At 36.0% G+C, this 14,775-nt stretch overlaps 1 protein-coding gene across 1 annotated transcript in view; it reads right to left on the bottom strand.

Moving 5' to 3' along the window:
• The window catches only part of FANCC (FA complementation group C), a 78,375-nt gene that overhangs the window by 50,153 nt on the left and 13,447 nt on the right, over window positions 1–14,775 (bottom strand). Inside the window, exons 2-4 of the mRNA XM_077171500.1 lie at window positions 12,787–12,960; window positions 11,162–11,249; window positions 5,392–5,486 (exon numbers count right to left, since the gene is read on the bottom strand). Coding sequence (XP_077027615.1) covers window positions 5,392–5,486; window positions 11,162–11,249; window positions 12,787–12,960 — 357 coding nt within the window. The remainder of the gene's footprint in view (window positions 1–5,391; window positions 5,487–11,161; window positions 11,250–12,786; window positions 12,961–14,775) is intronic.

Genomic DNA, 14,775 nt, shown 5'->3' with positions numbered 1-14,775 from the left:
TTTCTAAAAATACATTGTTCCAGTGCTTCAAGACTTTAACCAATCATAAATTATCGGAATAACCTAAAAAAACTCCAAACATAAAAAATGCAATATGACAAAAGGGATCACTAGCCTGTAATTATTCAGAATCTCTTGTGTGCTCAGAAGAGCCTCCAGAACAGGCAACCATTAGCAGCAGGAAATATAGAAAATGTTCTTGTTTCCTTTTTTATAAGACATGCTTATTTAATGATTGCTCTTAGTTTTAACTAAGAAAGGAAAACTTTCAAAACAGAATAGCTGAAGACAATGTATATGTACAAGAACTAATTCCCAGTTTTTATTTTCACCTTCTGCTCCGGTGAGACCCCACCTGGAACACTCCATCCAACCTGAAGTCCCCAACACAGGAAGGACATGGACCTGTTGGAGAGAGTCCAGAGGAGGGACACCTAGATGATCAGAGGGATGGAGCACCTCTCTTGTGAGGAAATGCTGAGAGAATTGGGGTGAGCTTGCATAAAAGAAGGCTTTGGGGTGATATAATTGTAGCCTTCCAGCACCTGAAGGGAGTCTACAAGAAAGATGGAGAGACTTTTTATGAGAGCATGTGGTGACAGGACAAGAGGAAATGGATTTAAACTAAAAGAGAGTAGGCTTAGATTTGATATTTAGAAGAAATTCTTTACTGTGAGGGTAGTAAAGCACTGGCACAGGTATACCAGACAAGCTGTGAATGCCCCAACCCTGGAAGTTTTCAAGCTGGATGGAGCTCTGAGCAACGGGTCTAGTGGGACCTTTCCAACCCAGGCCACTCTACAGCAAGTTTAACAAATTATCAGCAACCCACCATATGATACTGCCTTTTTATCAAAACACATGCAGGAACACCCGGGAAAGGCCACCACAGCACTGCATTAGGTGCAGCAGCACCCAAGTTAGAGCCCTGTGCAGGCAGGGATGCACGGGGCACACAGCAGCGAGCGCTCAGGGCAGAGATCGCCATCTCCCGGCTCCGAGCAGCGCCGGCTCCGGCAGCAGACCGCGCCCGTGCTGCTGCACCAGGGAATGCTGGCCCCTAACCAGAGGCCACACACAGAAGAATGAGCAGCTTGTTGTTCCCCACATCACGGGGAAAGTCTCACACCCACAGGAAATAAACTCGTGAAAGCAGCAGCAATTTAAAAAGAGGTTACCGAATGAATGAAAACATGGGAGCAGCAAACCAAGAAATACGATGAGAGACATGCTACAGATATTCAGAACAGATTGGGTAGTTTGTGCTTTAATAATACAAATGAGCTACTAGGAAACCATGTAATAGGAAAATAGGAAAAACAAAGGAGTGGAAATACAGAAAAACCTGTGCTGTTCAGAATACTACTTGTAAATTTACAACAGTGAGAGGAGGAGGAAGTGAGAGAAAAGAAATAGCTGTTTCTTTTTACTCAAGCTATTTGCAATGTGAGATTTTCATTGTAAGTACCTCAGAACCAAGGTTTGAGGTGTTCACATGTAAACTATTCACATATACTCTTTAAACAAGACATCCTTGGATAGAAAGCCCTAAGTGCTACAACCCCAAATTTTAATAAGCAGTCACTATCAAAGAAAGTGAAAACACAGGTAGAATTCTTCTACATCTGTGGAAAAATTATGGGCAGAAAAATTAAAAACTCAGCTCAACTGAATGCATTGTGAATACAGCAAAGATAATGAAATTAATTTTCTTATTAGTGAGGATCCTGAACTGTTGCCAAAAATGTCAGGAATCTTAACGCACGATTCTCATTACTGCAATCAACATTAGAAACAAAGAGTCGAAACAATGCCACACAATAAGGGCAGCAGGGAAGCTGGCTTCTAAATTTGAGACTATTATTAAAATAAATGTTCAGTTTTCCTTGGAATTGTATTTATTAGAATGCTGTGAAACAGAAAACTGCATACATATTAATAGAAAATTAGTATATGCGTACCTGTATGTGATAGGAAGAATGCCATCTACTGGTATATAAAAATATACACCACTGTTTCTAAGTTAGCAAACATGCTAATAATATCATAATAGGCAACAATGTTGTCATTACTATGTTCTACAAACAACAGTGTCCAGTTTTGAACTTTGCCTCACATATTCAGCATACTATATTTTAGCAAATACACGTCAGCCATGTATCCTACAACATAAGCTTCTACCCATAAAACAGACAAAGAAGCAAATACAATTGTCTTATTTTAAGGTCTTCAGACCTTACTGCAGCCTACCAGTATTTAAAAGGGGCTTATAAGAAAGATGGGGATAGATATGGCCATGCATAAGATACAGATTTTCAAAAGAAAAGCAGTATTAGAAATAAATTCCAGAGACATAAACAATTCATAACCATAGCTCATAAACTGAGAGCACAGAATAAGGTGTGGCCAAGTTAATAAAAAGGAAACCTGCTTCAAAAAAGCTTTCACTTGCAGCAATGTGATTTCAAGAGTAATGTGCAGTGAAAGGAAGCTGTTCTAGCCACATCACGGAGAAGTCTATTCTAAAGCCATACATACTTCACAGCTCCAAAAATCTCTGCTCAGAGAAGGCCAGCTGGAGAAACTAACTTTCCTAGAGACTGGTTTCACCAGGGCATGATCGTTTTTATTAGTGAGACATCTGTGGCAGCATGTATCTTGGCTTCCTGTGCTGTTGGATTCCAACACTAAGGCTCAGAGTCATAAACAAAACAAAAAATATCTACCATTTTAAGTAGCATCTAATCCTAAAAACAGTCTACATCGCACACTTTATTTAAATATCACTAAATTTCTTTTCACATTTTATTATTTTAAAGAACTTACCAACCTGCACACTCTTAGTTTCAGAAATGTTGTAATAATGCATTTCAAGTGGGTAGCTACCCTTTTTGCCATTAAAAACAACACAGCTTCTCTATGACAATGGCAGGAAAGTTAAAAAGTAAGCCAGAATTAAACACATTCAACATTAAATACATTTTTTGCAACTTTGAAAATGCAATTTAGTAGCTAAAAACAAAAGTCTTGAGATCAGCCCTGCTATCAATGATCTTAGCTAAAGACACACTGAATGGCCCCAGTACCCCCCAGGAACTCACGCCTCCCACCAACAAAAAAAGCAAGGTGTAAAGTCACAGTTAATGTACACAGCTATTAAAACAAGGGGATGAAGAGATTCAACACTAACTTGACCAAATAATGTAATTTTCCAATCAGATACAACTTTGTATTTTGTTTGTTTTTTAAAATATAAATCATTATCACAGATGGCAAAAGAAAACCCTCAAGAGTAGCAAAACATTTAGTTTAGGTTCTTATGTAAAAACAAGCATGATAGTCCTTATTGTACCACAATTGCTGGTGACTAGAATGACAGGGATGATCAGGAAAGGGAAATAAAACCACTTTCTTCAAAAAGTTTTGTGATGACACCCACTGGGCAGTAAAAAACTGAGAAGAAATTCTACTAACTCTAGAAAACAATTTAATCATACCCTTTCTTTTAATCCCAACTGCTGTATTCTCATGTGGTGCTGCATTCACCTTAGACAACCAGGTAAGTGCTGAACAATAAAAATAGCGAGTAAGATATGTTTGTGCTTTGAACTCCTCCATGCCCTCTTTCCCTAACCTTTAGGTTAACTCTTGACGCATCAAGTTACAGTGGCTATTACAGGTGATTGAAACACACAGAGTAGGTGGAAAAATTTCTGCGTATTACAGGGCAGTTTGAACCAAATACTTGACATGTTAGTTTCAATACAAGACAAAAGCAGCAGTCCCATCTCCATCCATCTCCAACTGTTTGTTCTTGCTTACCTGATTCTTTTTCCTATATCAACATCAATTCAGTTACATGGATCACATGAGTCAGACATTGTAGATTAAAACAACTGAAGTTTTTTTTTTTCTGTCTGTAGTAGACTGTCTGGGTACAACTCTCCCTCACCACTGAACATCACTAATGCACATGTTATTAATATGCATCATTAATGCATCTGTATGTGCTATGCTACTAAAAAGCAAAATGGACAAATTTTGCTCTCTTTAGCAACTAACTGCATACTACTGTGCCCCTCCTATTTCATTACAAAGAATACAAGGAATCAGCAAGACTACATTTGGAAAGGCAGAGGGGTTTTTTGTGTCATTTTACTTTGGTATTCAAGCATTGCCACACTTTGAATTAAAAGTATACTAACCTCAGTAAAAGCCTCCTGCAAAACATTAAAGACAGGAAAAAAATAAGGGTGATTTTACTCAGCATTAAATTGTTCAAATTTTCATGGTAAGTGGTACAGCCCACTAAACAGGTATATACAGGTACCCAAGGCCACCTAAAAGACTGTGAGAACATATTTCTAAGACTACTGCTTTTATATCAACAATAGCTGTTTACTAACAACAAAAATGTGCATTGTCATCATCATCAATTATTTTATAATAATTTGTACATCCTAGTATTACATGCATACCTAGATAATATGACACACAAAATAAACTAGTAAGTAAGAAATTATCTACCTACAGAAATCTAGTAATATTTTCAGCTTTAGCAGAGCTGTACATAAATATTGATTAGGCTGCTACATTCCCACAAGTTGTGAGGACTAAAAGATTTTTAAAAATTCCCTTTATATTTTCTACCACATTTTTACATGGAGTCATGGAAAAATGAAGGACACAACAGAACTGCACCCTCAAATTAGTCAGCCATGTAAAATATTAAGCATCAATATGCTGCAAGCTATTTACATGCTGATGCGCTTTGTTAATTCAGTGTGGAAATACGAAAAATATGAACAGATGTGCCATGCAAAACTCTAATTTTGGGACTAAAGTTAGATATTCATTATTCATTAAGCCACTAAATATAAATCCACACACAAGCACTGCCTCTTCCCTCTCTGACTGTCTTTGAAAAAAGTTCAGACACAATTAAATTCTTCATAGGCAGGAGATTAAACAAAACCAAAAAAGAATAAAAATTACAGAACAAATATAAGTTGCTTTCTAAACAAACCATGACATTTTTCCAGGTTATGTATTTTATCCTAATTGAAAGCTTCTTTATTTTTAATAGCAACACTTGCTTCCCTTCTGATTTGAGGTTGCTGCTCCTTATTCAAGGATACTAGATCTGGTGAATCTAGGAAGAGCATCAAAACTATCAAACGTAAAATACCTCATCCTTTTCAGATTTAAAATGAGACTAACACTGACTGTGTTATAATTAGAATCATATATTCTTCAACACAATATGTATGCAAATTGTGTTTGGAGCAGTTTCTTAAATGACAGAATGACAGTGTATCCATGCTATAGATGTAGAACCTTTAAATCATCATTTTAATTCAAAGCAGTCCAGGGAAGGATTCATTCACTTACCCGTATCCAGCTGTTGGCCTTCAGTTCCACAGCATTCTGTGGTTCACTGCTGTACAGACAGCATAAGCACCACATCAGAGTCTTCTGGCTTTCATCTGCACGGAAAAAAGGAAATAAAGATACACTTAGAGGGAAAAGAAAAACCCAAACAAAACACAGACGGAATTACACACAACAATCTCTATTCATCCACAAAATTCAGGCCCTAAATATCAGCCTCAGCTCATGCTGCTCCTATTCTACCAGATTCATACCACACACTTAACTTTAATCACTATATACTTCTGGTGTAATCATTTCCTTCAACAGCAGTTTAAAAGGTACCAAAGTTCAGAATCTATACAACAGTTAGATGATCTTAAGAAATTTGCAGGACCTAGTAATTCACTCACATAAATAATACCTGAAGCTACCTTCAAGGAACTTTCAACACAGTAAATAATATCATTCATAACAGAGAATAGTCTAGTGTAGTAAAATAGTTTATTACATTGTGTCTAAAGCTTGCACAACTCAAGTATGCTCAATTACAAAAAACTAAAGTTTGTGAAGTATGAAATCATTCATAACTAGAATATAAATTACCAAGTTCTCTGTAAAAATAGAGAAAGTCTCCATGCGTCAGGAATATGACATTTCTGCAGACAGCAGAATAGCTAAATGATAATGCAAAAAAATCCCATTCCAATTTTTTGTTAAGGATCAGATTGGGTTTTACTTAATTCTAACCCACTGTTTGAAATTAGCTCTCTTCTTTAAGAATCTACTACAAAATGAGCACAACTCTCACTGCTCAGATGAACAGATATTATAGAGGAGCTGATTATCTGAAATAAGCAGCTGAAGAGACATTTAACTCATGAGTATTTCACACAACTTTGTTTTCAATAGGCTTTGGTGGCTTTTTCCCTAATGTTCTTTGGCACATACTAATATGTTCTACAGTGAATTTAATGCCAGAACAAAACTGTGTGATTGAAATTCTGAAAACCACATGTAGTTCAGATATAATGTTCACTTAGTAAGCAATAAGCTTCTTGTTAAAAATAATACAAATAAGTGATACTATCAGTTTTAGACATTATGTTATGAGACAATTTGATTATCAAGCTGAACAAGTAAATTCTTTTGTTTTCTCTGTATTTGTTATCCAGGATGCAATAAACAGTATTATTTAGAAGTGTTTTGTTGAGAAAGCCTGAGGAAAAAATAAAAGGTCCATTAAGTAATGCCTGTATTTTCACCAGGTGACCAAAGATGTTAACACTGATTTAAACCAGTATTCCTCAATAAATGTCCAACAAACCTGGAGGCCATTACTGACCTCCCACTGACTAACATCTCTGCAATAGAAATGGTTTCCCAAGCATACACTTTTAACCCACCACAGTTCGGGGTATTCTGCTTTTGTGTGTTTGGGGACTTGTTTTAATATGGATCTTTACAAGGCTAACAATTTCCTATGTTTTGTAATTCTGCAGTTAAAGGATGCATCTTGCATACTGCTCAGCAGAAGTTCTTAAATCCCGATTATATCCAACTGGCATTCAGACATCAGCACCAGCAGACAACTATCTTCTTCAAAAGCACCTTTCATCTAAACTCTACTATGACATTATCTGCGAGGAAAAAATAATGAGTGGTTTATTTACTTAAATGACTAAATCACAGCAAATTCCTTCTTGGAAAATAAAGATTTTAAACATTATTAATTAGTAATACTAAATATTGCCTGATTGTGAAGTCTGGCTTTTGACATACCCTTCAATTATATAAATTACACAGAAAAAGGGAAGAAGACATCAACTCCAAACCTCTTATCTCAAACAACATATACATAGTTCAAGTATTTCTTCTTTTGACTCATACAGTTTATAGTGTATGTCTACAATATGTCAATAAGTAACTTTATTTAAATTTTGGTTTTCTTTTAACTTAAAAAATTAAGAAAAGCTGTGAAGAAAATACATGTAACTGCTTGAATAGATTTCTGGATGAGAAAATTTTTTGTTACATGTGATGACTTGCTGCATACTATAAAATACTTTGCATGTATTGCTCCAATATGCAAAATGCAAACCAGTATAATGAAAGCTAAAATGATGAAAACAAAGCCTAAATAAATTGAGCTGGCACACTTTGCTAGCATAATAAGTTTACACAGATTAACACAGATAGATTCAAACTTCATCCCCAGTGAAACCAACCTATGCTGGTCTCACAGATAAGTCAAAAGTTTCCAAAAAATAAGGAACTGGTACAACTTCAGATTTTCCTAGTTCAAAAAATTACTTTTTGACCAAAACTGAGGTAGCCTCCCATAGATCTATGAAAAAAAGAAAAAGAGCCCATAATCTTGCTGATATACTCCATGACACACTCTGAGGGAAACTCTTGGTTCACTGTTTTCACAGCTGCCCTGGAACAGGGGATGAAAGATGGGAAGATTAGCCCAGATCTTAAAATAATTACAGCAGCTGCAAAATATAATCCTATCAAAAGACCAAACACAGAGCCATCGAAAACCTAGTGGTGGATTTTTTCCTCCCAGTTTTCTAGCAACTGTGATCTCAATGGAAAACCTATCATCATGATGAACACTGAAAAGCATTATCAGGATACAAACAAAGGCATTTAATCTTACTATGGCATGAAAGGTTGACTAACACCCAAACAACCAATTAATACATCCACAGAAATAAAATTAAAAACTCAAAGGTGGATACTCCAGCTCAAAAAAGGTTATCTACCACCTATCTACAGAACTCCTTTAAGAAGGTTAATGTTGTATTCCAACAAAGAGAACAAAAAATTTCTGTAGGAAATTTTAGACAGCTTGCAAGTTGCTTTGGGGAAAAAAATGAAAGAAAGAAAAACAAAACACCAACCACAAAAAGGGAAAAGAATACCAAAGAAACAAACAAGCAAACAAACAAAAGAACTGAAACACTTCCAACCAACCAACCAGTCAAAAGTCCAAACCTTTATGATAATTTTGTACTTCTTTCCTGCCAATCTCACAACGAAAAAAAAACTATAAAAAACCAGACAAAGAACAAAAAGATATGTTTTTCTCATAACACAAGGTAGTCTCAATCATCCCAAGCACATTCAGTTTATAAATACCCTGTGGCCAGACAGAAGAAAGAAAACCCTAATCTTACAGCCAGAAATATTATTTTTAGAGTTTGTTGTAAAATTTTATTGAAACATATCACAAAATGTGGATTAGCTAAAACTGAACTTTCTGTTGATATTAGTCCATTCTCAAGCTTGCCTGTTCACACACATTTACTGACATAGAGAGCCACCAAGAAACCTCCCAGCATTTATAGTATTAGTTTGGGATTCGAGGCATTTGGGCTTAAAACTCAAACCAGAAGGGTTCCACTGAGAAGATAATCACACAGCCCACAAAAAAACCAAATAAAAACAAACAAACAAAAAAAACCCAACTAACCCCCCCTTCCGCCAAAAATAAACCAAAAAAACCCACCACACACCAAAAAACCCAAACAGAAAAAACACCACCACTGGAATTCCAATAACCAAAACTGAATTCCTCCTGTATCCCTTGTGGTTCAGGACCACAAGTACAGCCATGAGATTTTCTTCAGTCGTGCTTCCCTCACATTAGCATTCTAAACAAGGCTAACTTGGTCACCTCCTCCTCAGGAGTGTTAATGAGGAGATTATTTTCCCTCAGAGACTATGCTTCCTGCACTGAGTGGTCAGCCATGTCAGCCTCCAGCACCAACAGACATTCATCTAAGGCGATAGGTATTGTGGTTTGGACATGATGCAAAATTATATTGTTTTTCCTGCTCCATTTTTTGGTATGAAAGACTGAATTGAACAAAATTAGTTCCTTCTTCTGTGAGGGTGGCCTGATCTCGACACATGCCTGAATGAGCTATTTATCCAAATGAGAAATTATATGAAACCCACTTGAGAGTCAGCATCTGCTATAGCCAGCACTATCTTAAAGAATATCTTCAGAACCAGTGCCAAACAAAATGAAAAACTGCTGAATCTAAAATGCCACCAGTCCAAAGAGTGCTCAGGTGACTCTAAGAAGAGGAAGTGGTGGGAATGTATAAGCAGACATCTTCAGGTCTATTGATGTCAGAAAATCTTTAAGCATTAAAGTGAAGGATTCCATTTTGAGCAAGTAGAGCTCTTTGGTTTGCTTGCCACTTGGAGACAAAAAAAAACAAACTGTAGCAAGGCTTCATTGTCAAGCAAACTTCAGAGGTGACCAAATTGCAGAAGAAGTGCAAATTGCAGCTTCAGAAAATGCTGAAAGAACACAAAAAAGAGGAAAGAAGTAGAGGAAACCAAGAATGTACTGCTGGGATTTTTGTGAAAAGGAGCCAAAAGCAGACAGAGATGGCTTTCTACTCTGATGAGAAATATAAGTGAAGCTACTTTCTATAACACAATATACTGTCAGCTCAGAAAAACTTACCATCTGAAGACTTGCATATTGCAAACAAAAACTTAGAAGCAAAGCATGTAAACATTAATGGTTACCAACACACTCAAAATCTATGATTAGAAGGGAAACCTCTCTGTAGTAAAAATAGATCTCTAAGTATGAAAAGGCTTTTCAAAAAGCACACATTTGTTCCTCTGCAAAAGTGGTCTATGTCTAAACTTATGTTTCCTTCCCAAATTTTGCTTTCAGAGGTGAAATGCTGACATTACACACATCTACTATGTTTTACAGACAAGTTCATTTTGCCTGTGCTTGGAGCTGTCTAGAAGACAAAGCCAAAACAGAAGATGTATGCTGTGCTTGACTTAAAAAGCCCTTCTAGCTGAAAAAAATTTGCCCTTTTCTCTATTTCCCCAAAAAGAAGCATAAAGCAGAAGAGACATAATGTTATTTAATTTTTCTTTTCTTTCCCTTTTATTTGTAGTTGTAATAAGAGAAAAAGACTGACAAAAAGTTATTTTAAGGGGCTCACAGGGAAGCTCAGAATCAGTTTTCTGCTTTAATGAGATCCCAAGTAAGTTCTCAAAAATTTAACATCTCAGTTCCTGAAAAATGCATCAGAACTGTTGATGGCATAGCACAAGGAGCGCCTCCTCCCTCCAAACAATTTTCCTGTGCCAAATTTATTTTCTCTTCTATATTCTCATCCACACACATATTCACCACCAGTAAGAGCATTTCATTTTTCCATATGCCTTTTTCCTATGTTACTACTTTACTGTTTTAATTTAGATTCTATGTGCATTGTCACTAGTTAAGGACAGAGAGACGGGGAAAATACATCCTAAGGATTCAATAAAAACAGACAAATCATAATATAGACTAATTACAAAACACACATATCAGATAAGTTATTTCTTCTGTCTTAGCTGTCTATGTCTATTCTGATACACACAGAAGGAAACTTCCGTTGTAAGAATCTGAAGCACTAGATTTTGTACATTTTGAGACTCCAGCAAAATGTAATCAATACAGCAAAAAATGGGAATGGAAATCATGATGCACATAAACACTCACTGGGTTTAAAACTTACTGGTCCCAAGCCAAGATTCCATGAAATTAATTAGATCCAAAAGTGAATTTAACATTTCTGAATCCCATATATTTTAAACACCATGGATAGCCTTTTCATCTCAAAAGTTTACTTCATTAAAAAAGACTGCTGTGTTTTTATGGAAAAAAAAATCATAGTATGCAACAACTCATATTTTCCTAATTTCTACAAAACAAAGTTTATGGAACTGCTGCAGAAATATCTTAACACATTCTTACCATATCCTATAACAAAAGGATTCCAACAGAGCCTTCCTAGAAGCTGTCCAATTAAAGGGAACTGCTGGATTGCTACAGTGGGACCCTGCTAAAACACAAACAAAAAGATAGTAAATATACTGCACATCAAAAGTAGGTTAAGAGAACTGTTAATGATACTCACTGCTGTAAATTACAATCCAAATTATTATACTGTGAAATGCTCTGAAAGCAAAACACATGCAGGTATGTAGATTTTCTATAATATCATCATTCAAGTAAGTTAAAACTTAGGTAATTTTCTTACCTAATACTTAACTATGTTAGAAAATTTGTTCATTTGCCTCACACCCAGCAGATCAGTATTAGTAACTAGCAAGTATACAATATCATTGTATTAAAAGCCTAATTAACATACATTTTTTTGATTGTTATAATACACTGTCTCACAGTTTCTGAAGAGATTAATATCTACTGTGGCATAAAATTACTTCGTTACTTTTGTTTGCTTTCTTTAAATTAACTTCCTTAATAACTAGCCAGTAACAAACTGACATTTAACTTCTAACCAAACAGAAAGACGTTTCACTATAAAAGTAATAGACAACGTATTTTATATACAATCCTGTGTAGTCAGTCTTATTTTTCCATTTTTGTAGCTTTACTATCTAATAAATGAAGGCATTAAAAAACAGTGCTGCGCTGAGATAACATACAAGTAGCAAGGATGATGAGCATCTCCTGCTACTACAATAAATTCCTTACAGTGTCTCATGTTTGGGGCTACACCAAGACTTTCTGGGGCCATATTCACAAAATCCATTTCAGGCCATGCCTCAGATTACGTGAAGTAGCAACATTCTTTTTCCCCCTTAAGGAAAAAGAAATGCAAATATGGGAAGAAACTCCACTCCTCCAAAACCTTTTACTTCAAATGTAACATTTAAAATCAGTTCAGAAACAAACCTCACTCTGCAGTCTACAGATAAGAATATTTTAAAAAAAGAACTTCCAGAAGAAGCAAGCCTTATGCCATAATGCAGTACTTCTAAGGCTAATTATACTGAATATATACACTGAAAAAGTGATACTCAGAAAAACATACTAGCAACTAAACATGAACAACTACTTTTACTCAAGAGTGCAGACAATAATTAAATCAATAAACAGAACAGGCACAGTTTATGCCAGTGATCTGACCGTGCTGCTAGAATTCACTGTGTGTGCCATAACAAACACTGGGGTTAACACGTCAGCAGACCCCCTAAGATTTAAAGGACCAGTCACAGTTTTGCATGTTAAGGCCTTTAAATCATCCGATTTATGACCTGACAACCAGAATCAAATTCTTCTTTACTTAAAGAGTTTTTTTAAGACGCTAGAGCATTGGCTGGGAAACTTCACCTGACATCAACCAATCATGTAGAAAAAGCCCCTTTCACAATAAATCAGGGAAACAGGAAGCACACTCCTGTTTGCATTACCTGTGACTGTTTCCCCAGTTTGCCCCCCTGATCCAGTATTACCTTAGGTCAACAAGATAAACCTTTTTGCTACTGTTACCCTCTGGTTTTGTCAAAACATGGTGCAAATTGTTTTGGAGGACCTCTTCAAAACAGGTCACTCTTCCTTCTAAAGCCACTTACCAAATGTTTTATTGTTTCATAAAGCTGATGTAGAAATTCCTGGAGCTGGGGCAAGTGAAGGCACACATCTTTCTGTGATTCCAAAGTAGTGGCCTGACCCCACTCAATAGCTTTATCCAACCAATACTCAAAGTTCAGTTTGGGCACTGTAGTGTCCTGAGCCATTCCACAATCCTGAAAAAAAGATTTTAACTCCACATCAGGCAGCACTGAACACTGGCTTCAAACCAAGAACAAATATACAAAGAGAGGATTTATACCACCTTTTTTTGTGTGCACACAAGAATGGGCTGTAGGGAGTGTCTGTTTACATCTCATAAGGCTGGTAACTTTATCTGCAATATTAAGAAGTTAAACTAATAACCCCATCATGACGAAGTAGCAAAAGAAGCACAATAATCAGCAAATCATCTTAGAAAAAATTTAACACCCAGATGTGTTTCAGGCTTTTCTTATCCAAATTTGTCATCATCAATAGTTCACTCAGAATTTTAGAATAATTTGAGCATGCATTTGTTTCAAATGCTATGCATGATGAAAAACTAAAAATGCTTGTTCCAAGATAAATGAAAGTATTAAGATTAGGCTTAATCAAAACAAAAGGCACCAGAAGGCCTTCGATCATTGTAATTTCTGTATTTGTAATTGATCATTCATATTTATGTGAAAAAAAGAGTATTCTCCTTAATAGAAATGAATAAATTTAATATTTCAGGTCTGTTTCTCCTTGCATACCCTACAAGTAAGAGGGAAAAAAATATAACCGTATGCAGCTGTACATATAACCCAGTTCTGAATGGAACCTGGATCATATAAATGATCTCTATCCTATGGCACACTTCACTCTAAAAAACTGGTCTTTGTGGGATAAGCACTATCATAAAGCCAGAACATTAAAACCTAACCAAACTGCACTGGTAAAAGATACCAAAAAACAGCATACAATTTTTTTCTGCTTTACTATTATATTTTTCTTTGACGGAAGGACAGAGATTAGCACAGCAGGCAGTATAACAACCTTTAAATCTCTCTGAAAGAAATGTCTCATAGGTTGGAAGACCAAATGAGCTCTTGCAGCCTTTCAATCATTGTTCTTTCTGTCAAAACTGTAAAGACAACTGTCAATTAACAGAATGTGGTGGCAATTTTCAGAAATGAATTGTTGCCCACTTGGAGACATTCAGACACTCATAGATGCCACAGAAATGAATGAATATGCATCTTTGCAAGCTATAAACCAAAAATTACACCAGAACCCCCAGAGCAGTCCTGCAAACCAAGCTTGCTTTATACAGCTAACCCTTACAAACACAGGATTTGTATAGCATAATAATCTCAGCCAGACAAAAATTTGAAGATAATTAATAAGTTGTTTAATTACTATGAGAAACAAATAAATAAATAAATACATAAATACATAAGCCCTAGTGAATCACAACTATCATTTGAGTTTGGATCCTGTCCAGAAAAAATAAAGAAAAAAGAAAAAGTGAAAAATAAAATTGAGGTTAAGCTGTTGGATTGCTAGTGTACAATATGTATTTGCCCCAAATTTGTTCAAAGACAAGTAAGCAAAGCCACTGCTCTTGTGTTCTTTACTACGCTCCCATTTTTATCTGCCACTGTTGCTGTCAGCAGAGCTCTTAAAGGACCTGTGCAGTACCAAGATGTTACTGATCTCCTCTGAGTATCAAAACATGCTATGAGGCCGTCCAGCACAGCAGCTGGCTGAAGCGACATGGGTCCCACAGGCAATTAGCCATCAAACACTTTTATCACCACAGGGACATAAGAAAGTCTCAGAACAAGTTGAAGCCAGGAAGTGAACTAACACATGTGGTTAAATTAATGAGCCTGCTTGATGTTCCCAGACAAGATCAATCCTACCAAATAACTGAAAAATCAATCTCCTAATAAAATGGCTCCTAAAACTTTTAGGAAAGAAGATAAAAAGGAAAAAAAAAAAAAAAAAGAAGAGGGAGCACAAAA

Source organism: Agelaius phoeniceus, chromosome Z (genome assembly GCF_051311805.1).
Source record: "Agelaius phoeniceus isolate bAgePho1 chromosome Z, bAgePho1.hap1, whole genome shotgun sequence".
NCBI lineage: Eukaryota > Metazoa > Chordata > Aves > Passeriformes > Icteridae > Agelaius > Agelaius phoeniceus.
This window is presented reverse-complemented; position numbering and strand designations above follow the sequence as displayed.